We start from the raw sequence: 25,843 nt of genomic DNA, 5'->3' as shown, positions 1-25,843 counted from the left end.
CTGAAGGTGGGACCTAAACTCAGTCTTTGTGGATGAATGTGATATTTAGTGGAGATATATATTCATTTACATACTCTTCAAGAGATAAACCTGTGGTAACCTCTTTCCTTAGCCACACATTAAAGTAATTGGGCTACTTCACAAACGACTCTTCCTTCCAGCCTTGCAAGGTGGCCTATCCTTGTATTGTATTCATGTATGCTCTGGCCTCCCTTTTCCTTACCCCTCTAGGTGGACCTTGCCCCAGTGGCTGACAGAGACTCTGACCTACCAGGTGACCTGAGACAAAGGATCATATCCGGTGTTCTCAGATAGGGTGGATTTATTTATCATGAAAGTACCCTGGGTATGAGGGCTTCCCTGGTGGCTCAGATGGTAAAGAATCTGCCTGCAAGGTGGGAAACCTGGGTTTGTTCCCTGGGTTGGGAAGATCCCTTGGAAGTGGGTATGGCAACCCACTCCAGTATTCTTGCCTGGAGAATCCCCATGGACAGAGGAGCCTGGCAGGCTACAGTCCATGTGGTCGCAAAGAGTTGGACACAACTGAGTGACTAAACATAGCACACACCCTGGGTATGCAAGATGGACGTATGTCCAAAGATGTGTAGCCTGATAGGTGTGTGCCTCCTGCCACCAGCTTAAAGGGATTAATTCACTTGTTAATACATATTTGATAATATTTATGTTTTCCAGTCACTATTCTAGGCATTGGGTTCATAGTCTTGATGGACAGTCTTTTTTCCCAGTTCTTTTGAGATGTAATCAACATACTACATTGTATAAGATTAAGCAGTCTAATATGATGACTTCATACACATATATGTTATGAAAAACTTACCACAATAAGGTTAGTTAACACCTCTATTATGTAACATAATTTTGATTTCTTTGTGTGTGATGAGAACATATAAGATCTAATCTTTTAGCAGCTTGCAAGTATATAATGTAGCATTAATAACAGTAGTCACAAGGCTGTACATTAGAACCCCAGAGCTTATTCATCATATAACCAGAATATTAAACCCTTTGACCAATATCTCCCTTAGTTTTGAAAGATACAGTGTAAAGGAGAGAAATCTCAATGCATGAGAAGGTTGTGCATTGGAAGAAAATGCTGTTGAAGTATTTCACCCACCTTTGGTGCAGTTATCTCCTAGATGGAATCTTGAATCAACAGATAAAAATGGGGAAAAGGCATAAAGGAAGAGGGATGAGTGCATGTCAAATGCAAGAGTGATTACAGTGTGCTTGAGGTGCCGAACTAGTTGAGTATATCTCAAGCATGGAAACAATTTAGAGGGTGCCAAGAGAGAGGCTGGAGAAATACATAGGGGTCAAAATATGAAGAATTTTTACCTAAGAGCAATGGAAAGTCATTAATGGATTTTCCAAGAGTTAGCATTTAATTTCCACAGACTCTACTCTGAAGAAACAGTGGCGCATCAAAGGACTGCAGGCAATAGATCACCCCAATATTAAACCCTAGAGCTTTTTTCTGATGTTATCCTAAACATTTTCTTTCAGGCAGTAAAAATGTCTTGTGCTGTGGCTTTCTAATTAAATTGAGATTTGAAACTAGCAAGTGAGAGACCACTGGCCCATGTTCATGGACAAAGGAGTAAGGAATGACATGGAGAATGACATTCAAATATTTCATCAGATGAGTGAGAGTAAGGGATGGGAGTGCACTTTGATTCCAGGAGTTTTTCATAACAAACACACCACATTGTTTTGATGAAAATGTATGCTTCCCATTGGAAGATTACTTCATACTGACAAGAGGTTATTTTATGAGTCTCATTCTCAGGAAAGACTGATTTGCTAACATACTGGTCTCCTCTTCAATGCCATAGTCATTTATTTGCGATGTTGTTATAGAAGACTTCCTGCCTCTCAGAGCTCTTAGTCATGCTGGGGAGAAACATCACTCTGGTGAGGGAGTTCATCCTGGTGGGCTTCCCCACCGCCCCCTGGCTGCAGGTCCTGCTCTTCTCCCTCTTCCTTGTGGTCTACTTGTTGGTGGTAATGGAGAATCTTGTCATCATGCTCACTGTCTGGGTCACTGGCTCCCTCCATAAGCCCATGTACTATTTCCTGAGTAGCCTGTCCTTCCTGGAGGTCTGGTATGTCTCTGTCACAGTCCCCAAGATGCTGGATGGATTCCTCCTGCAGAGACGGCGCATCTCTTTCACAGGCTGCATGACCCAGCTGTACTTCTTTATCTCGCTTGCCTGCACGGAGTGTGTACTTCTGGCAGCCATGGCCTATGACCGCTATGTGGCCATCTGCCACCCTCTCAGATACCCGGTCATCATGACCACAGGTTATTGTGTGCAGCTGGTGGCTTTCTCTTATATGACTGGTTTCATGATCACTGTGATCAAGGTCTATTTTATTTCACATGTCACTTTCTGTGGCTCCAATGTCATGAACCACTTTTTCTGTGACATCTCAACAATCCTCAAACTGGCCTGCAAAGACATGTCCACAGCGCAGCTAGTGGACTTTGCTTTGGCTATTGTCATTCTTGTCTTCCCTCTCACCACTACCATCCTCTCCTATGTCTACATTGTCTCCACCATTCTGCATATACCCTCCAACCAGGGAAGGAAGAAGGCCTTCTCCACCTGTGCATCCCACCTCACAGTAGTCATAATTTATTACACAGCCATGATTTTCATGTATGTTCGACCCAGAGCTATTGCTTCATTTAACTCCAACAAACTCATCTCAGCTGTGTATGCAGTCCTCACGCCCATGCTAAATCCATTCATCTACTGTCTGAGGAACCAGGAAGTCAAGAATGCTATCAAAAAGACAGTGGGTGTTGGCCAGTGTTTCCTGCTCAGCTGAGACCTGCTGCCTTGAGGAGACTGTTCCAGACAGGAGGTCATTCCCATGACACTTATAGTTCTGTGTTTTTAGCTTGCTCCCAAACTGGTTTTAGAAAAGGCAGAGGAACCAGAGATCAAATTGCCAATATCTGCTGGATCATCAAAAAAGCAAGAGAGTTCCAGAAAAACATCTATTTCTGCTTTATTGACTACGCCAAAGCCTTCGACTGTGTGGATCACAATAAACTGTGGAAAATTCTGAAGGAGATGGGAATACCAGACCACCTGACCTGCCTCTTGAGAAATCTGTATGTAGGTCAGGAAGCAACAGTTAGAACTGGACATGGAACAACAGACTGGTTCCAAATAGGAAAAAGAATACGTCAAGGCTGTATATTGTCACCCTGCTTATTTAACTTATTTGCAGAGTATATCATGAGAAATGCTGGGCTAGAGGAAGCACAAGCTGGCATCAAGATTGCCAGGAGAAATATCAATAACCTCAGATATGCAGATGATACCACCCTTATGGCAGAAAGTGAAGAGGAACTAAAAAGCCTCTTGATGAAAGTGAAAGAGGAGAGTGAAAAAGTTGACTTAAAGCTTAACATTCAGAAAACTAAGATCATGGCATCTGGTTCCATCACCTCATGGGAAAAAGATGGGGAGACTGGAAACAGCATCAGACTTTATTTTGGGGGGGCTCCAAAATCACTGCAGTTGGTGACTACAGCCATGAAATTAAAAGATGCTTACTCCTTGGAAGGAAAGTTATGACCAACCTAGATAGCATATTAAAAAGCAGAGACATTACTTTGCCAACAAAGGTCTGTCTGGTCAAGTCTATGGTTTTTCCAGTGGTCATGTATGGATGTGAGAGTTGGACTGTGAAGAAAGCTAAGCACTGAAAAATCGATGCTTTTGAACTGTGGTGTTGGAGAAGACTGTTGAGAATCCCTTGGACTTTAAGGAGATCCAACCAGTCCATTCTGAAGGAGATAAGTCCTGGGTGTTCATTTGAAGGATTGTTGCTGAAGCTGAGACTCCAATACTTTGGCCACCTCATGCAAAGAGTTGACTCGTTGGAAAAGACCCTGATGCTGGGAGGGATTGGGGGCAGGAGGAGAAGGGGGCGACAGAGGATGAGATGGCTGGATGGCATCACTGACTCGATGCACATGAGTTTGAGTAAACTCTGGGAGTTTGTGATGGACAGGGATGCCTGGCGTGCTGCGATTCATGGAGTCACAAAGAGTCAGACACGACTGAGAGACTGAACTGAACTGAACTGATAGATCAGAAATGTTTAAAAAAACAAATCGCAGCAAGGCAAATGTTTCAAAAAGTCTTAAAAGTAGAAACCACATATTTGATATGTATATTTTGAACAATTAGTCTGGATTCTGACTTAAACCTTGCCACCAGATGCAGCTGTGCAATTGAAGTATGTCAACTCACTTGCCACTGTAAAACCTAACACCAGATGCAGCTTAATTGTCACTTATCACTCACTGAGAGGGTTTTGATATGAGTCTGCAAATAATTGATTTATTATAATCTCTGTGCAGTCAAACCTCACTGCTAATGATAATCTGTGTTTTCCACCACTCTCCAGACCTGGCATCACTGCCTCGGCTCCGCCTCAGATTCTCAGATATTAGATTCTCATAAGGAGCACTTGACCTTGATTCCTCACATGCATAGTTCACAGTAGAGTTTGCACTCCTGTGAGAATCTAATGCTGCTGCTGATCTGATGGGAAGTGAATGCTAAAGGAATGATTTCCATGATCCTAGACGCTTACATCTTCCCCTGCTTAGAAAAGTACCAAATTCCTTAATTTGACATATCTGGTTTCTTTAATTAACAATAACCCCTTGATGTTTCCCACTGCCGGCCCTTTGTTGCAAAACTCCTCTATATCCTAGCTCTACCCCTCATCTCCTCAGAGCACTTTCTCAGAGCTATCTGAAATGCTGTCTCCCAGCTGCAGACCTCATTTTGCCCAAAAAAATTTGCCTCGTTGGGCTTCACTCATGGTCAGTGGTGAAGAATCTGCCTGCCAGTTCAGGGTACAGGCATTTGATCCTTCATCCAGCAAGATCTCACATGCCCGGAGCAACTAGGGCCATGTATCATGACTATTAAGCATTTCTTTTAACACATGCATGAGATACAGATTCAACTGTTCTCTATGTCAGACCACGGCTCATCTTACATCAGTCTTTTCCTGATCTGGTTTCCTTCTCTTTTTGAATTTTTATCCAAGTTTCTAGGTATCCATATTTCTTAAATGATCACTATAAACATAAAATAGTCATTTGAGATAAACTTTCTAGCATTCAACCATGAATCTTTGGTTTTCTATTTGGCTTTTATTTCCTTTTAAAGTTTCTCCCATTTTCCTGAAAATGGAAATTGAATACGAGTGAAAAGTCAATATTCAATAGAATATTGACTCATCAATGAGAACTTTTTGAAGAGAAAGAGAGGACAATCTTGTTTAGCAAAGGAAAGATCTACTGAACTTAAGGATTTCCAATCATTGATCTCTGTTCTGAAAAAGGTTTTAGAGCTGGATGCTACTCTGAGATCAAAATATAATCAAAAACTTTCAAATGTGAATTTGAAAAAAAATAGACTTTTAATCACCAAATGAATTGATGCAATTTAGATAAACATCAGAAATTATGGTGCCCCCAAATTAAACTACAAGGCCATTTGTAGGTACACTAAGCCCATATATTAATTTAAAGACAAAGGCTCACTTAAACTGAGATGATTCTATGGGGGGAAAAGTAGAAATAAATGGAAAACAGCATAATAGGAAAACAATATGTTTAAAGCTCATTATTATAGAGACCATCTTGACAAACTGATGCTTTTGAATTGATGCTTTTGAAGGGTGCTTTTGAACTGTGATGTGGGAGGAGACCCTTGAGAGTCCCTTGGACTGCAAGAAGATCCAACCAGTTCATCCTAAAGGAAATCAGTCCTGAATGTTCATTGGAAGGACTGATGCTGAAGTAGAAACTCCAATACTTGGCCACCTGATGCAAAGAATTGACTCATTTGAAAAGACCCTGATGCTGGGAAAGATTGAAGGTGGGAGGAGAAGGGGACGACAGAGGATGAGATGGTTGGATGGCATCACTGACTCAATGGACATGAGTTTGAGTAAACTCCGGGAGTTGGTGATGGACAGGGAGGCCTGGTGTGCTGCAGTCCATAGAGTCACAAAGATTCAGACATGACTGAGTGATTGAACTGATCATTACAAAAAACTCTAAAGGCCAGGAAAGAAATTTTGGTTGACACAGAAATGTGTCTCTCATGCTAATACAATTTAGCATGGTGCTAAGAGTAAACTTGACTAGCATCAGAAACTGAACGTGGAGGAAATACTTCGAGAGGTCCAGTCTAAAGTAGGTAATTTTCAAGTATAGAGTATATGTTCTGAAGTAGATGGCCTGGATTGCATGAGGGTTTTAGCATTTGCCCCATCACCTTTCACCCTCTAAATGCCATATTTTAAAAGCAAATTATGTGGTCACCCTAGTTTTATGAACCTGGACCTCAAGACTTGTAATGGGGTTGTCCTGTGTCTACTTAGTTAAATTGAAACTACATTTTCTAGAACTTCTTTCCCTGTATATTAATAGTTCAAGCTTAGTGTAGACCACAGAGATATTTTGTGTGAAGTTTAGAAGGCAGAGTGGAAGCAGTAGCCATACCCCTTGTATTATTCTTCCATGTAGGAAGTTGATTAGGGACACTATTGCAACTTACAGATGTTATCACTGACTCACCTTGTAGATGTGGGGCAGTGGTTCAGTCAACAACTCCATCAGCTCCGATCCAGCTCCCTTCTTTCACCTTCTCTAACACATGGACCAGGAAGGATTTTACTATTGTAACCAAGGGCACCAACTTCCTCTGCAGATTACTTGAATTATCAAAGTCAGGTAATTGCATGATTGGAGGCTGTAAAAGACCAAAGCTGTCTTTAGCTCATCCTGATGGATTTCAGTTTATTATTATCCTCCCCCATGTCATGTTCCTCTTACCGCTCCAAGTGCCTGTCCCCATGACTTAGACCCACTGCTAATCACAGGGGAAACAGTCATATTGCTTCATGAAATCAAATGCCTATAAAATAATAAATTCCATATTCCATAGTATTCAAAATAGCAGTTCTGTTTCTTAGATAGAACTCTGATACAATGTTTGATAGACAAGACAATAATTCACGTATGGTTGACCAGTGAAACCAAGAGGTCATTTAGAGTAAGAGAACAAAGTAGATGAGGAAGGTTGTACAACAATGCCATAATGAATTACAGTATGCATGTATGCATAAGGTTTGATGAGCATGCAAAGCCAACAGAAGAGGAGTGCATCCAGGTTTGCAAAGAAGGGAAACTAGAAAACTGCTCTGTCATGAAAGTCAAAGGTATTTTCAGGAAGCAGGAATATTGTCACAGGCTCAGTTAAAAACAAGACAAGAGGCCCCAGATTGATTCACATGCTAATCCTACACAGAAAACTGAGACTTGATTATAGTTTTGGCTTTCACAAAAATGAATTTAATACCAGTCAATCAGGAATTGCCTGATCAACACCGGTTAGGCAATCTGTCTGATCATTTTTGCCATTCCCTATAAGGAAAGTGAGCTGCAATAGCATTATCTGCTTTTTTGCCTAGTTCAGCCTCCTTGTTCCTTTTCCTGTCTGTCTATAAAATCACTTCACTGTATTGCTCTTCAGAGATCCCTTCTGTCTACTAGATTGGACTCTGACCCATACATGGATCACTGAATAAAACCTAAGGGAGCTTTAAAATTTACTCTGTTGAGTTTTGTTTTTAACAATTCCTAAGCATAAGGAGAACATTAAAACAAATTTTAAATGCCTTTTTGAGCAATATGAAAGCTACTCATGGCCTTATGCAGAACTGTTTAAGTACACTGACACAGTGAGATATCAGCCAGGAGTGGGAAGGAGAGAATAGAACGTGAGGAAGTAAAGGGAAAGAGCGTAGATAATTCCTTCACAAAGTGTCCAGAAGCCAAGGACGAAGGGAGGGCAATAGATGAAGCTATATAAGGTGGCAGATGAGCATAGTTTTGAAAAAGAGAGATGTTAGCCTGTGTGTGTGTGTATATGTGAACCCCTCCCAGTGGCAATGAAAGTACCGAGTCCTAACCACTGGACCACCAGGGAATTCCTGATGTTAGCCAATAGCGTTCTGAAGAAAGATGGCAGACTGCACTCACATATTATTCCCTTTCCCTTCAGAGAGTCTGCTAAAATAATCATAAAAAAACACAAAAACATTTTAATGTAAATTTATAATGGTGAGAACAGAAGAAGTTCTGTGAGAAGATGGGAGATTTTGAAAATGGATGGAAGATGAATAATGGATAGAGCAGGTAGAGTAAGTCACAGCCCAAGTTGCTCATGGAAGATGAGCAGATTCACCTCTACACAAATATGCACAAGAGAATCAACTGAGTCAGAGGCTCAATGACAACCTATACAAAGAAGAATGTGCTCCCCTACTCAGAAAGCCTGGATCCAGGAATCCTGCAATGGGAATTCTATCTCCTCCCCAACACAGTCTTCCAATCTCGAAAACCCCAGGGATGGCTGAGAGTGGGAGGGATGATAGAGGAAGAGAGAGAGGAGAAAATCCAGGGAACCTAATCAGGAGACACCTCACTGTTGCAGCCTTAACATCACCAAATACTACAAATGGGAAATGTCGACTATTGGTGACTTATATATCATAATTTCTTTATTTTTTATAAAGATAAAACAGGTAAATTTTATCTGCTCAAATGCTGTAGCCTTTATCTTTCCCAATTCTAACTTGGTTGAAAGGCAGCTGTCACTGGATTGGTGTTTGATGTTTGTTTCCTTCTCAGAGATGTTCTGAGGTTGATCAATTGTGAAGGAAAGAATAGAGTACAACATCTATTCACATTCACTCAAAGCTATATTTTAGACAAATGTTTTCTGCTCTAGCCCAAATTCCTACTAACAGTAAAAGTTGGCCTATTTCTGGAAATTGAAGAATGAAACAGAAAATCTGCAACGATTAATAAAGAAGAAGCCAAGTAAGAAATGTGAATATCTGTGTAGACTCTTTTTGAATACTCCATTTAAATGACTGAGACAAAAAAACATTACTTGCAAAGCCATGGTATAGATTCACTTTGGGGAAATGAGAAGAAGGGCAAAATCCGGTCTGGTCCCACTCCTGCAGCACAGAGGGACAACAAAGATATATTCACAAATTGGAGTAAAATAAAGCACAAGATAGTGAAGGAAAGCCTGAAAGGCACAGAAAAAGTTATGTAGTCTTTTCCTTCTGGAGGGTAATAGAAGTTCAAATTATAAATAGAAGAAAAGAGATCTTATTTGCCCAGATTTGATCTTTCGGATTACAATCTGGTTTGAGTATAGGCTAAGAAACAGACTATAAAATAAGGGATATATATGCATTAACCAATACAGTACTGAGCCAGAGAGGTTCAATAATGAATCTAAATAAGTCTGGATGGAAAAAAAAATCCTCATTTTTTTCTTACCATGATTCTGTCACACAGAAGGAGAGCAAAACAAAAAGCAAAGCTTAAATGTTTGATAGGGCTCTGTGCTAGACCCATTAAGCTTGTTACTCTATTTCCTTTAGTGAAACCACTGTACATTATTAGTCACCTCTCCACTCTGCCCCTGTACAGCTGTAGATACTTCAGTTCAGAAAAGGACAGGGAGAAAAATCATCAGTTCATTCAGAAATTATTTCCTGACCACATATTATAATCCAAGAGTTCTGCAACTGCAAGCAGAATAAAAATTAATCGAATAGCATCACATACTTAGTAGGAGTGACAAAGTGAAGACAAATAAATAAAAATTATTAAAAGAATCACACAGCCACTTGCCAACTTATCACAAAGATGAGCTCAGATCACAGGCAGAAAGAGAGGGATCGTAAGCAGTTTTCTACAGGTGGTTTGTTGGCTAGAAGAAGATACTAAAAATTATATTCAGAATTCATAAGAGCATTTGACCAAATCATTGTAATGATCACCTGAAAGAATAATTTTATAAAGATATGCATTAAATAGCAACTAAAAGGTTAAAAATAATGAGAAATTTGCTAACATTTTGTGCTATATTACACTTACTTATAGAGTGCCAGCAACTAAAATGGCATGCTATTAAGCAAAAATTTGAAGAATTCAATGAAAAAAAACAAAAAAAAGGCATTTGATATAAGACAAAGGTAGTACTGCATGTAAGTACAGAATGGAGGCATGTTCAACAAACATGCTGGGAAAAATGGTATATCATTTAGAAAATTATTTGTTAAATAATTACATATACCTTACATAAAATAAAAATTGAAATGTACAAAAATCCCATAGAAGTGCAAATATTTTTGAATAACTTACACTATTTTAGTATAAGAAAGACCTTGTAATAAAACCAAAGTAAGACACTATTAAGGCAAATATTGACAGATCTGATTTCATATTAATTTCAAACTCTTATACAGCAAAAATAAAGGAAAACAAACCATTCCATTTAAAGATAGGACAGAAAAGAATAATATCTGCGATATACAAAAGAGAAACATTGGCCATCCGTTTTACATAATGAGTTTATTTAAAAACATGTAAGCAAACATAAAAAATAAGCACAACAAAAGGAAAACGGGTAGATGATTAAAATGCATATCCAAACAGCTGAAGCAAAAAATATAAATAAATGCATAAATAAATCTTCAGTTCAGTTCAGTTCAGTCACTCAGTTGGGTCCGACTCTTTGTGACCCCGTGAATCGCAGCACGCCAGGCCTCCCTATCCATCACCAACACCAAACCCATGTCCATCGAGTCGGTGATGCCATCCAGCCATCTCATCCTCTGTCGTCCCTTCTCCTCCTGCCCCTAATCCCTCCCAGCATCAGGGTCTTTTCCAATGAGTCAACTCTTCGCATGACCTGGCCAGAGTATTGGAGCTTCAGCTTCAGCATCAGTCTTTCCAATGAACACTCAGGACTGATCTCCTTTAGGATGGACTGGTTGGATCTCCTTAAAGTCCAAGGGATTCTCAAGAGTCTTCTCCAACACCACAGTTCAAAAGCATCAATTCTTCATTGCTCAGCTTTCTTCACAGTCCAACTCTTACATCCATACATGACCACTGGAAAAACCATAGCCTTGAACAGATGGACCTTTGTTGGCAAAGTAATGTCTCTGCTTTTAAAAATACTGTCTAGGCTGGTCATAACTTTCCTTCCAAGGAGTAAGCGTCTTTTAATTTCATGGCTGCAATCACCATCTGCAGTGATTTTGGAGCCCCCCAAAATAAAGCCTGACACTGTTTCCACTGTTTCCCAATTTATTTCCCATGAAGTGATGGGACCAGATGCCATAATCTTAGTTTTTTGAATGTTGAGCTTTAAGCCAACTTTTTCACTCTCCTCTTTCACTCTCATCAAGAGGCTCTTTAGTTCTTTTTCGCTTTCTGCCATGAAGGTGATGTCATCTGGATATCTGAGGTAATTGATGTTTCTCCCGGAAATCTTGATTCCAGCTTGTGCTTCATCCTGCCTGGCATTTCACATGATGTACTCTGCATATAAGTTAAATAAGCAGGGTGACAATACAGCTTTGACGCACTCCTTTCCCAGTCTGGAACCCCTTCATTGTTCCATGTCCAGTTCTAACTAAATAGTATGTTAGATGATGACAAGTGTTAAGAAGAAAACAGTATTGCAAAGTAGAGATTAATGAGTGCTGAGCAGAAACGATTGCTGTTTAATGTAGAGTCATCAGGAAAGGCTTTTTCAGGTACAGTACAATATCAGCAAGACTCTGAAGAATCTGAACGTATATGACTGGAAAAAAACCAAAACAATTTTTTGGTCAAACAGAGCATGAGCAAAGACCCTAAGATGGAAGCATGGCTGAGAGGACTGAGGACCAGCAAGGAAACAAGTATAGCTGGAAAGCAAAGAAACAAGGGAGAGAGGGCCAGAGAGGAAACTGATATAAGGCTTGTGAGACACCATAGGACCAAGTAGTTTTGCTAATAGTGAGACGGGAAACTCTTGGAAAGCAGAGGAGTAACATTTTACTCCGAATTTAAAAGGGTCATTCTCCACACTGTGTGGAGAAGGGAGTGAGAGATGATGGGGTAAAGTACAACGACAATACAGGGGAGTAAGTTAGAAGACTACTGCAACAATCCAGGAAAGAGATAAGAGCAGCTTGTATTAGGATGGTGCTTAGTGCTACACATGGCCTGTGGCCTGACTCAGGATGTATTTTGATGGCAGAACCAATAAGACTTGCTTGCCCTGGATATGTAAACCAGTTGTCTGGGATAATCAGTTTGAAAGTTCAAAAACATTCCCCTAAAATAGTATCCCAAATTACATCAATTCCAAGTCACTACTTGACCAAACTAACAAAATCTTGGATCAGCTTGCTCCTCAAATATGAACCCAAAAGCAAAGAGTACCTTTAACAGTTAGTAAATCACTTCTAATGCTCTAGTATTCACTAGTGATACCAGAATTCAGCTGAATCCCTTTCCACCCCTGGATGGGCCCCTGATGGGTTATTGGCTCTTCCTAGTATCACTGCAGAGGTGTGGCTAAATTCTTTTTCCCTCGATTTATTCAGAATAAGGCTAAAATTTTTCAAAGAGAACTTAAGTTTAAAACTGGCAGTACTAAAAGAAATAAAACAGTCTGCAGAAAATATGTTACAAAGAACATTCACTAATCATTTAACTGATGTTCATGTTAAAAACAAACATTTCTTGGAATGGAAAGAATACTGATGAATGAAACCAAAAATCTATTCTCTATAGAGGTGGTTGACCTGGAGTAACAGGACGTAGCTATGGGGGGTGGGGTGGGGGATGAACTTGTTTATGAATCTGATTTTGATTCGATGGGGTTGCTTTAATGCCTTCATTAGTTTATACGTTTACTGAAATCTTAACATACATAGAAAATGTGCTTGCACTGTGAGAGATTCTGAGGTGGAACAGACACAGACTCTATCAAATCTGTAGACTCAGAGCATGACAATAGAGAAGATGCAGTGGAACAGACACAGAGTCTATCTAATCTGTAGACTCAGAGTATGACAACAGAGAAGATGCAGGCACTCCTACAAGGCCCAGAATAGGAATGCAAAAACGCACACTTACATAGAAATACTCAGAGGTTCAAATTAAACACTAGAAGAAACTCTGCTGCTGAAGCCACTCCACTTGATGTTTCTTATTCTGACAGATATGATTTTCAAACAAATTTCATGCTGGTGAAATGAATTCACCTGTGAGTGTCTGCTTTAGGCCAAGCAGCACTGGGTGAGATTAACGTACCTTATTTTTCTTTTAAATAGTTTTATTTATTTATTTGGTTGCACTGGGTCTTAGTTACAGCATGAGGGATCTTTAGCTGCAGCATCTGGGATTGAGTACCCTGATCAGGGATTGAACCTAGGCCTCCTGCATTGGGAGCCCAGAGTCCCAGGCACTGAACAGTAAGGAAGCCCCTAACTTACCTTATTTTATCCTCATCACTGTTGTGTGGGTGAATGGTGCTACAGGCACAAATTCATTCCACCACTCACCTGCTTCTCTCCATGTAGGTCACCCTCTCCACACTCAAGATGTAAGCAACTACAGCTAGAAACTGTTGGATCCTGGACTGAAACTAATGACTGACATTTAAACTTTTGCTTACTGGAAAACATCTACAGTTTTATTCTAAAATTAAGGAAAAATGTCTTATTAGAAGTACATCACGCCAGCACCTCTTATTACTCCTTTGTGTCTCATGTCAACTCACTGAAATATTCTCACATACAACTGGGGAAACAAACTCAGATAGATAGGTAATTTCCTTATCCAGTCATCACACACTTTGTTCACCTACATGTTTCATGTATGATGTCTGAGATATGAAGATGAATAAAACAAATCTCCCACAACTTGAAGGAACAAAGAAAGGGGGGCATACAAGGTTTAGGGGATGGGAGAAATGAGACAGGCAAGCAGCAACGACCAAGCAGCGGACTGTGACAGGAGCGTCGTCAGAGTGGAGTAGGTCTTTGGAGAGCTCAGCACAGGCAGCCCAGTAAGGTCTGAGAAGGAAGAATGTTGCCCCAGTAAAAAAAGGACGTTGTGGCCAGCCAGCCAGCAGTCATTGCAGTAACCCCCAACTGTGCACCCTGAAAGGATTCAGGGTAGAGAAAAGCAGGATACTGGCCTCAGTCACTGAGGTGCTTATTAAAGGAATTATTTCAATGAGCCTAGACTCTTGGTCTTTTTATACAAAGAAAAGCACAAAATTCACTAACTTGAGATGTCTGATTTTTCTTGAATCTTTTGATGTCACGACTACATGGTCTTTGTGGCAAAAATTCGTATATAATCCTGGCTTCATCCTTACTTGTCCAGAGTAGTCTCTTAGAGTTATCTGAGAGGCTGTGTCCTAAGCTTAAGTCCTCTGTTTTAGCCACCAAATGAAACATAAGTCCTGACATTTAGTTTGTAATTTTTTTTTCAGTCAAAAACAGCTAATTCAGGAGGAGCCAAGATGGCGGAGGAGTAGGACGGGGAGACCACTTTCTCCCCTAGAAATTCATCAAAAGGATAATTGAACACAGAGCAAACTTCACAAAACAACTTCTGATCGCTAGCTGAGGTCACCAGGCACCCAGAAAAGCAGCCCATTGTCTTCGAAAGGAGGTAGGACAAAATATAAAAGATAAAAAGTGTGACAAAAGAGCTAAGGACGGAGATCCGTCCCGGGAAGGGTCTTAATAGAGGACGTTCCCAGACACCGGGAAACCCTCGCACTGGCAGACCTGGGGGAAGTGTTTGAATCTCAGAGGGCAACCTGACTGGGAGGGAAACAATAAATAAAACCCACAGATTACGAGCCTAAAAGCAACTCCCAGCAGAAAAGTACCCCAGACACCCGCATCCGCCACCAGCAAGTGGGGGCTGAACGGAGAGGAGCGGGCGGCATTACTTGGGGTAGGGTCTGGGCCTGAGTGCCCTGAGGCCAATCGGAGGGAGCTTTTTTGAGTTCCCAGCTTGAACTGTGGGAGAGCAAAAGAGAGAGAAAATTAACCGCCCGAACACACTGCCGGCTGTTTGCAGAACAAAGGGACCGAGATTCTGGATGATCGACATCCGCCGGGAGGGTCGCAGCGAGGCACAGGGCGCAGGCACCCGACCGGCGTGGGCGGGGACTGGGGCTGGGGACGCGGAGGGCAGAAGGTGCACGCACCGGACTGGCGCCTGCGGAATCTGAGACTGGGACCGCGGAAGGGAGTGGGCGCGCGCACCCGGGGAGAGTGCGCCCATCAAGCGTCAAGCCCCTGGCTGCCTGGACCGCACTGATGGGGAAGGCACAAAGAGCAGGCTCAGCTTTCTGTTCCGACCTTTGGCGGAGCACCCGAGGGCCGGAACCGCGCGCAGCGCCGGGTGCACTCCATAAAGAGCAGCCGGAACCTGAGCAGCGCCCTGCAGCACGACGGAACTAGCTACCTGAATAAGAGTTCACCTCCGCCCGCCTATGTCAGGGCGGAAATGAGGCCCTGAAGAGACCAGCAAACAGAAGCCAATTAAACAAAGGGAACCGCTTCAGAAGGAACTGGTGCAACACATTAAAATCCCTGTAGGAAACACTGACCACACCGCAAGGGGCCTGTAGATATCGAGAAATGTAAGCTGGACCGAGGAGCTATCTGAAACCGAGCCGAACCCACACTGACCACAACAGCTCCAGAGAAATTCCTAGATATATTTTTACTTTTTTTTTTTTAAGTAAGAAAAAAAAAATTATTTTATTTTATTTCTTCTTTTTTATTATTTTTTTCTCTTTAATTTTCCTTTAAAATTCCCTATTACTCCCCCATTACTCCTTAATTTTCATTTTCATAAATTCTTACGATTTTTTTAGTTAGGGAAAATTTTTTTTTCCTCTTTTTTTCCTCTTCTTTTTTTTGTTTTTTTTTTCCTTTTTTTCCCCTTCTTCTCTTCTATTTTCTATTTTTCTTTTACTCTTATTTCTTTTAAAGTCCTCTAGTACTCCTCTACTACTCCTTAATTATTCATTTTCAATACACTATAACCTTACAAAGAGGAAAGGAAAAAAAAGAAGAGAAGCCCTATTTTTAAACTGAACCTCATATATATTTCTAAAAATTTTTTGGAGGTGTTTTTGTTTTTGTTTTTAATATAGTATTTTTAAGAGTCTAACCTCTATTCTAGATTTTTAATTTTTGTTCTTCAGTATATGATATAAATTGTGAACATTTAAGAATCCAATATTCAGTTTTCATTTTTATTCAGGAGTGTGTTGATTACTCTCCCCCAATCTTGACTCTCTGTTTTCTACCTCAGAACACCTCTATTTCCTCCTTTCCCCTTCTCTTCCCAATCCAATTCTGTGAATCTTTGTGGGTGTCTGGGCTACGGAGAACACTCTAGGAACAGACTACTGCGTAGATCTGTCTCTCTCCTCTTGAGTCCCCCTTTCTCTCCTCCTGCTCATCTCTATTTCCCTCCTCCCTGTCCTCTTCTTCATGTAACTCTGTGAACATCTCTGGGAGTCCCTAACGGGGGAGAATCTTTTCACCATTAACCTAGAAGTTTTACTATCAGTGCTGTATAGTTGGGGAAGTCCTGAGACTACAGGAAGAATAAAACTGAAATCCAGAGGCAGGAGATTTAAGCCCAAAACCTGAGAATGCCAGAAAACTCCTGACTACATGGAACTTTAAGTAATAAGAGACCATCCAAAAGCCTCCATACCTACACTGAAACCAACCACCACCCAAGAGCCAACAAGTTTTAGAGCAAGACATACCATGCAAATTCCCCAGCAACACAGGAACATAGCCCTGAAAGTCAACACACAGACTGCCCAAAGTCACACCTAACACATAGACCCATCTCAAGACTCATTACTGGGCACTCCATTGCTCTTCAAAGAGAAGAAATCAAGTTCCATGCTCCAGAACACTGACACAAGCTTCCCTAACCAGGAAACCTTGACAAGCCAACCGTCCAACCCCACCCACCGGGTAAAAACTCCACAATAAAAAGGAACCACAGACCTCCAGAATACAGAAAGCCCATTCCAGACACAGCAATCTAAACAAGATGAAAAGGCAGAGAAATACCCAACAGGTAAAGGAACATGACAAGTGCCCACCAAGTCAAACAAAAGAGGAGGAGATAGGGAATCTACCTGAAAAAGAATTTAGAATAATGATAATAAAAATGATCCAAAATCTTGAAAAGAAAATGGAGTTACAGATAAATAGCCTGGAGACAAAGACTGAAAAGATGCAAGAAATGTTTAATAAAGACCTAGAAGAAATAAAAGAGAGTCAATTAAAAATGAATAATGCAATGAATGAGATCAAAAACACTTTGGAGGAAACCAAGAGTAGAATAACGGAGACAGAAGATAGGATAAGTGAGGTAGAAGATAGAATGGTGGAAATAAATGAAGCAGAGAGGAAAAAAGAAAAAAGGATCAAAAGAAATGAGGACAACCTCAGGGACCTCTGGGACAATGTGAAACGCCCCAACATTCGAATCATAGGAGTCCCAGAAGAAGAAGACAAAAAGAAAGGCCATGAGAAAATACTCGAGGAGATAATAGCTGAAAACTTCCCTAAAATGGGGAAGGAAATAGCCACCCAAGTCCAAGAAACCCAGAGAGTCCCAAACAGGATAAACCCAAGGCGAAACACCCCAAGACACATATTAATCAAATTAACAAAGATCAAACATAAAGAACAAATACTAAAAGCAGCAAGGGAGAAACAACAACAAATAACACACAAAGGAATTCCCATAAGGATAACAGCTGATGTATCAATAGAAACCCTCCAGGCCAGAACGGAATGGCAGGACATACTTAAAGTAATGAAAGAGAATAATCTACAACCTAGATTACTGTACCCAGCAAGGATCTCATTCAAATATGAAGGAGAATTCAAAAGCTTTACAGACAAGCAAAAGCTGAGAGAATTCAGCACCACCAAACCAGCTCTTCAACAAATGCTAAAGGATCTTCTCTAGACAGGAAATGCAGAAAGGTTGTATAAACGTGAACCCAAATCAACAAAGTAAATGGCAACGGGACCACACCTATCAATACCTTAAATGTAAATGGGTTGAATGCCCCAACCAAAAGACAAAGTTTGGCTGAATGGATACAAAAACAAGACCCCTATGTATGCTGTCTACAAGAGACCCACCTCAAAACCAGAGACACATACAGACTAAAAGTGAAGGGCTGGAAAAAAATATTTCACGCAAATGGAGACCAAAAGAAAGCAGGAGTCGCAATACTCATATCAGATAAAATAGACTTTCAAATAAAGGATGTGAAAAGAGACAAAGAAGGACACTATAATGATCAAAGGATCAACCCAAGAAGAAGATATAACAATTATAAATATATACGCACCCAACATAGGAGCACCGCAATATGTACGGCAAACGCTAATGAGTATGAAAGAGGAAATTAATAGTAACACAATAATAGTGGGAGACTTTTTTTTTTTGGTTTACTTCATTTATTTTTTATTTTTTATTTTTTTTTATTTTTCATAGTGGGAGACTTTAATACCCCACTCACAACTATGGATAGATCAACTAAACAGAAAATCAACAAGGAAACACAAACCTTAAATGATACAATGGACCAGCTAGACCTAATTGATATCTATAGGACATTTCACCCCAAAACAATCAATTTCACCTTTTTCTCAAGTGCACACGGAGCCTTCTCCAGAATAGATCACATCCTGGGCCATAAATCTGGTCTGGGAAAATTCAGAAAAATTGAAATCATTCCAGTCATCTTTTCTGACCACAGTGCAGTAAGATTAGATCTCAATTACAGGAAAAAAAATTGTTAAAAATTCAAACATATGGAGGCTAAATAACACGCTTCTGAATAACCAACAAATCATAGAAGAAATCAAAAAAGAAATCAAAATATATATAGAAATGAATGAAAATGAAAACACAACAACCCAAAACCTATGGGACACTGTAAAAGCAGTGCTAAGGGGAAGGTTCATAGCATTACAGGCTTACATCAAGAAACAAGAAAAAAGCCAAATAAGTAACCTAACTCTACACCTAAAGCAATTAGAGAGGGAAGAAATGAAGAACCCAAGGGTTAGCAGAAGAAAAGAAATCTTAAAAATTAGGGCAGAAATAAATGCAAAAGAAACTAAAGAGACCATAACAAAAATCAACAAAGCTAAAAGCTGTTTTTTTTGAAAAAATAAACAAAATTGACAAACCACTAGCAAGACTCATTAAGAAACAAAGAGAGAAGAACCAAATTAACAAAATAAGAAATGAAAAGGGTGAGATCACAACAGACAACATTGAAATACAAAGGATCATAAGACACTACTACCAGCAGCTCTATGCCAATAAAATGGACAACTTGGATGAAATGGACAAATTCTTAGAAAAGTATAACTTTCCAAAACTGAACCAGGAAGAAATAGAAGATCTTAACAGAACCATCACAAGCAAGGAAATCGAAACTGTAATCAAAAATCTTCCAGGACACAAAAGCCCAGGACCAGATGGCTTCACAGCTGAATTCTACCAAAATTTAGAGAAGAGCTAACACCTATCTTACTCAAACTCTTCCAGAAAATTGCAGAAGAAGGTAAACTTCCAAACTCATTCTATGAGGCCACCATCACCCTAATTCCAAAACCAAAGATGCCACAAAAAAAGAAAACTACAGGCCAATATCACTGATGAACATAGATGCAAAAATCCTTAACAAAATTCTAGCAAACAGAATCCAACAACATATTAAAAAAAATTATACACCATGACCAAGTGGGCTTTATCCCAGGAATGCAAGGATTCTTTAATATCCGCAAGTCAATCAATGTAATACACCACATTAACAAATTGAAAGATAAAAACCATATGATTATCTCAATAGATGCAGAGAAAGCCTTTGACAAAATTCAGCACTCATTTATGATTAAAACTCTCCAGAAAGCAGGAATAGAGGGAACATACCTCAACATAATAAAAGCTATATATGACAAACCCACAGCGAGCATCACCCTCAATGGTGAAAAATTGAAAGCATTTCCCCTGACATCAGGAACAAGACAAGGGTGCCCACTCTCACCACTACTATTCAACATAGTCTTGGAAGATTTGGCCACAGCAATCAGAGCAGAAAAAGAAGTAAAAGGAATCCAGATAGGAAAAGAAGAAGTGAAACTCTCGCTATTTGCAGATGACATGATCCTCTACATAGGAAACCCTAAAGACTCTTCCAGAAAATTACTAGAGCTAATCAATGAATATAGTAAAGTTGCAGGATATAAAATTAACACACAGAAATCCCGTGCATTCCTATACACTAACAATGAGAAAACAGAAAGAGAAATTAAGGAAACAATACCATTCACCATTGCAACAAAAAGAATAAAATACTTAGGAGTATATCTACCTAAAGAAACAAAAGAACTGTACATAGAAAACTATAAAACACTGATGAAAGAAATCAAAGAGGACACAAACAGATGGAGAAACATACCGTGTTCATGGATTGGAAGAATCAATATTGTCAAAATGGCTATTCTACCCAAAGCAATCTATAGATTCAATGCAATCCCTATCAAGCTACCAACGGTATTTTTCACAGAACTAGAACAAATAATTTCACAATTTGTATGGAAAAACAAAAAACCTCGAATAGCCAAAGTAATCTTGAGAAAGAAGAATGGAACTGGAGGAATCAACCTGCCTGACTTCAGACTCTACTACAAAGCCACAGTCATCAAGACAGTATGGTACTGGCACAAAGACAGAAATATAGATCAATGGAACAGAATAGAAAGCCCAGAGATAAATCCACGAGCCTATGGACACCTTATCTTTGACAAAGGAGGCAAGGATATACAATGGAAAAAAGACAACCTCTTTAATAAGTGGTGCTGGGAAAACTGGTCAACCACTTGTAAAAGAATGAAACTAGATCACTTTCTAACACCATACACAAAAATAAACTCAAAATGGATTAAAGATCTAAATGTAAGACCAGAAACTATAAAACTCCTAGAGGAGAACATAGGCAAAACACTCTCCGACATAAATCTCAGCAGGGTCCTCTATGACCCGCCTCCAAGAATATTGGAAATAAAAGCAAACTAAACAAATGGGACCTAATGAAACTTAAAAGCTTCTGCACTACAAAGGAAACTATAAGTAAGGTGAAAAGACAGCCCTTAGATTGGGAGAAAATAATAGCAAATGAAGAAACAGACAAAGGATTAATCTCAAAAATATACAAGCAACTCCTGAAACTCAATTCCAAAAAAATAAATGACCCAATCAAAAAATGGGCCAAAGAACTAAACAGACATTTCTCCAAAGAAGACATACAGAATGCTAACAAACACATGAAAAGATGCTCAACATCACTCATTATTAGAGAAATGCAAATCAAAACCACAATGAGGTACCATTACACGCCAGTCAGGATGGCTGCTATCCAAAAGTCTACAAGCAATAAATGCTGGAGAGGGTGTGGAGAAAAGGGAACCCTCTTACACTGTTGCTGGGAATGCAAACTGGTACAGCCACTATGGAAAACAGTGTGGAGATTTCTTAAAAAACTGGAAATAGAACTGCCATATGATCCAGCAATACCACTTCTGGGCATACACACTGAGGAAACCAGATCGGAAAGAGACACGTGCACCCCAATGTTCATTGCAGCACTGTTTATAATAGCCATGACATGGAAGCAACCTAGATGCCCATCAGCAGACGAATGGATAAGGAAGCTGTGGTACATATACACCATGGAATATTACTCAGCCGTTAAAAAGAATGCATTTGAATCAGTTCTAATGAGATGGACGAAACTGGGGCCCATTATACAGAGTGAAGTAAGCCAGAAAGATAAAGAACATTACAGCATACTAACACATATATATGGAATTTAGAAAGATGGTAATGATAACCCTATATGCAAAACAAAAAGAGACACAGAAGTACAGAACAGACTTTTGAACTCTGTGGGAGAAGGTGAGGGTGGGATGTTTCAAAAGAACAGCATGTATATTATCTATGGTGAAACAGATCACTAGCCCAGGTGAGATGCATGAGACGAGTGCTCAGGCCTGGTGCACTGGGAGGACCCAGAGGAGTCGGGTGGAGAGGGAGGTGGGAGGGAGGATCGGGATGGGGAATACGTGTAACACTATGGCTGATTCGTGTCAATGTATGACAAAACCCACTGAAATGTTGTGAAGTAATTGGCCTCCAACTAATAAAATATAATTTTTAAAAAAACAAACAAACAGCTAATTCAGGGGGAAAAAGGTCTTTTATGGGAAATAAAAATGACGGGTTTAATGCTTCTCTCTTTTGTCCTTGGGTGATTTAGGAACTAGAGAAATAAAGCAATTAAACAAATACTCTATTGTGCCCTTGTCTCTTACCAAATTCTTTCCCTTTCCTGTTCTGTTCTGTTCATTTCCCAACACTCTTCCCTGGTGGCTCAGTGATAAAGAATCTGCCTGCCAATTCAGGAGTCACAGATTCGATCCCTGGGTCCGGAAGATCCCTTGGAGAAGAAATTGGCAACCCATTCCAGTATTCTTGCCTAGGAAATCCCACGGATGGAGGAGCTTGGAGGGCTACAGTCCTTGGGGTCCCAAGAGGTCAGACTCACATTAGTGACTAAACAACTACGCGGCATTTCATTCCTAACACACACACACATGAACATGTCTTCCATCTCAGTAATTTTAACACCCAGGAAATGCAATATCAATAAATAAGCAAGCAAGCAGTGTTTCTTTGAATCAGCAGAAATTTTCTAAAGATAAAAGCCAATAAAGAAGTGAAACCAGTGTTTTATTTTCTGTTTCAAGTTTAAAATCAGGTCTTTTACCACAGAGGCAGCTGAAGTCTAGGCTGAAGATTCAGACAGGAAACTACCAGACTTAGGGAAGAAATCTACTCTACTTTCTCCTTAATAGCATTGGAGCAAACCAAGACAGGAAGTTGACCTCAAGGAGACAGGTAGGTGAAGGAACAGGAGAGAAATGGGGTACACAGAGAGAAACAACAACATACTCAGACTCTAAAATAGAAACAAAAGTGGATGAAAATAAGCATGAGGTGGGAGGGGGGATCGGGATGGGGAATACGTGTAACTATATGGCTGATTCATGTCAATGTATGACAAAACCCACTGAAATGTTGTAAAGTGATTGGCCTCCAACTAATAAAATAATTTAAAAAATAAAAATAAAAAAAAAAAAAAAAAAGAAAGAAAATAAGCATGAGAAGAACCAGAGACACAGGCAGGTTAAGGTATGCTAAGAACACAAATATGAATCTAACACTCTCATTGCTTCAATAAACAGCTCCAAAACTGGGGGAAAGGTAGTACATTATTGAAACAAACAATTTGGCAATTTCTGTTGACAAAAAGAAATAAATCTAGATTTAAGTAAAAAGAAACTTTATTTGAAAGAATTGTTGCAATAAGGGGAAAGAGACTATTGTAAATAGAGAAAACAATCCAAACTCTGAACTGTAAGCATCTCAAAGGTCAGGCAGAAAGAAATTTTCCTCTACAGGAAAGGGTCAACAAGAACTTAGTATAGTGGAAGGGGGATACTCAGGGAATGTTTTACTCTTAGGAGGGATCATTAAGGAAGAGTTTTATGCTGGGTCAGGAGGCAGGTGGGTCAAAGTTGCAGGGACTATAGGAAGGAGAGAAGCTTAACTAAGAGAAGTTCTTCTAAAGAGGGAAGCTTTAGTTTCAAGCACTTTTTAATTGGTCAGTGGGGAAAAACATCTCAGGTAATCTTTTGTGAGGAAATGAATGGGAATTTAAAGGGTCTGTATCTGCCCCCATTTTAAGTAAAAAAGGGAGACTTATCTAATGTAAGTCTTATCTAAGTTATGGTGGTTCTTTGAGGCAAGTTGTTTCTCAGACTACAAAAGTATGAGTGGATTTCTTCAACAACCCCTGCTTTCCAGGAATAAAGGACTCAGGAAAAGTTTAACATAGCAACTCTTACATGAATCATAACAATGTTAAATTTTTGCTGAGTCCTTTATTCCTGGAAAGCAAGAGTTGCTAAAGAAACAACCTAGACAAACCTAGACAGTGTATTTAAAAGCAGAGACATTACTTTGCTGATAAAGCTCCGTCTAGTCAAAGTTATGGTTTTTCCAGTAGTCATGTATGGATATGAGAGTTGGGCTATAAAGAAAACTGAGCACCGAGGAACTGATGCTTTTGAATTATGGTGTTGGAGAAGGCTCTTGAAAGTCCCTTAGACTGCAAGGAGAGCAAACCAGTCAATCCTAAAGGAAATCAGTACTGAATATTCATTGGAAGGACTGATGTTGAAGCTGAAGCTCCAATACTTTGGCCACCAGATGCAAAAACTGACTCAGTGGAAAAGACACTGATGATGGGAAAGACCGAAGGCATTAGGAGAAGGGGACGACAGAGGATGAGATGCTTGAATGGCATCACTGACTCAATGGACCTGAGTTTGAGGAAGCTCCGGGAGTTGGTGATGGACAGGGAAGCCTGGCATGCTCCAAGGAGTGGGACATAACTGAGCAACTGAACTGATACTGATCTAAATATAGAGAAGAGGGGAAGTAACTGGATCTGGAAGAATAAAGGAAGGCTTCACAAGGAGACACTTGAACTGGGTTAGAAGTATAGCATATTGGAAAGCAATTATGTAATATAATATTATAGGGGAAGAAAAAATTTCCCTTATTTCCTTCTAGATTTTTTGGCTGGTCTAACAATTGAACTGATATAAGACAAATTAACAAGAGAAAATAAAATTTAATTAGATGTCTACGGGAGCCCACCAAAACATGAAGGCGCAAAACTAGCTAGAAAATCGAGGTTTATGTAACATCCTGAGCTAATGAGGGGGGTAGGGAGCTGAGGCTTCAAAGAGAAAGAATGCAATTCACCAAAAGATGAGAAAAGCAAGTGTTTGGCAAACAAAATTTTCAATGCCATGGAGATAATCTTTCTGATATACAAAGTCATCTCTGGTAACAGCTCTCTTTCTGGTAGCAGAGCTCATATAAATTCATCTAGGTAGATAAAAGAGAGGTAAAAAGTTTTTGACAGCCGCTGAGTATTACCTGCATTGTGTCAAAACAATCCCCATGACAATGTGATACATCATGCAGTGGTGTACTCTGCGGCCTTTCAAAAGACAGAGTTAAGAAAACTATGAATTTGAGGAAAGATGACAATGCAGTTTCTAAGGGAAGAAAGTGAACTAGAAGGTAAGAAAAAGAAAGAGTGGTTATAAAAGGAATTATGTTGACTGTTGCCACACAAGAGGTCTTAAACGCCAGGGCCAAGTAATATGATGACAATTATAACATAAAAGAAAATAATACAATTTGTTGCTTTTTTTAATCTTTAAACTGTTTACTCTTTATTCTAAGAGTGTAACATACTCATATGAGTATAACATAGCATTATATTATATTATATAAGGCTTCCTGGACAGGATGGCAGAGTAGAAGGACCAACTCTCAGGAGAACACCAAAGTCACAATGAACTGATGAACAACCATCGATAAAGAAAGACTGGGACCTACCAAAAAAGCTATTCTTTTTTGTCTTCCCAAGACATAAAGAAGGAATTCAATGGGATGGTAAGAGGGGCCCACTAATGATATATTCAAATCCCATACCTGTCTGAGTGGGTAACCCACAAACTGGAGGATAATTATATCACAGGAGTTCTCTCACAGAGTGAGAATTCTGAGCCCACATCAGTCTCCAAGCCTCGGGTTCAGATGTTGGGAGGAGAAGCCCTCAGAGCATTTGGCTTTGAGGCCAGTGGGGCTTGACTGCAAGAGTCCCACAGG

At 39.8% G+C, this 25,843-nt stretch overlaps 1 protein-coding gene across 1 annotated transcript; it reads left to right on the top strand.

Annotated features, from left to right (window-relative positions):
- Positions 1-1,908: 1,908 nt before the first annotated feature.
- LOC136175927 (olfactory receptor 6B9-like) lies at positions 1,909-2,853 on the top strand. The gene has a single exon (XM_065946113.1). The coding sequence runs from the start codon at positions 1,909-1,911 to the stop codon at positions 2,851-2,853; it is 945 nt and encodes a 314-aa protein (XP_065802185.1).
- Positions 2,854-25,843: the final 22,990 nt, after the last annotated feature.

The sequence above is a fragment of the Muntiacus reevesi genome, chromosome 9 (assembly GCF_963930625.1).
Source record: "Muntiacus reevesi chromosome 9, mMunRee1.1, whole genome shotgun sequence".
NCBI lineage: Eukaryota > Metazoa > Chordata > Mammalia > Artiodactyla > Cervidae > Muntiacus > Muntiacus reevesi.
This window is presented reverse-complemented; position numbering and strand designations above follow the sequence as displayed.

Bases quoted from the DNA above. Each gene is read 5' to 3' on its own strand.
- LOC136175927 (XM_065946113.1), top strand. From the start codon at position 1,909: ATGCTGGGGAGAAACATCACTCTGGTGAGGGAGTTCATCCTGGTGGGC.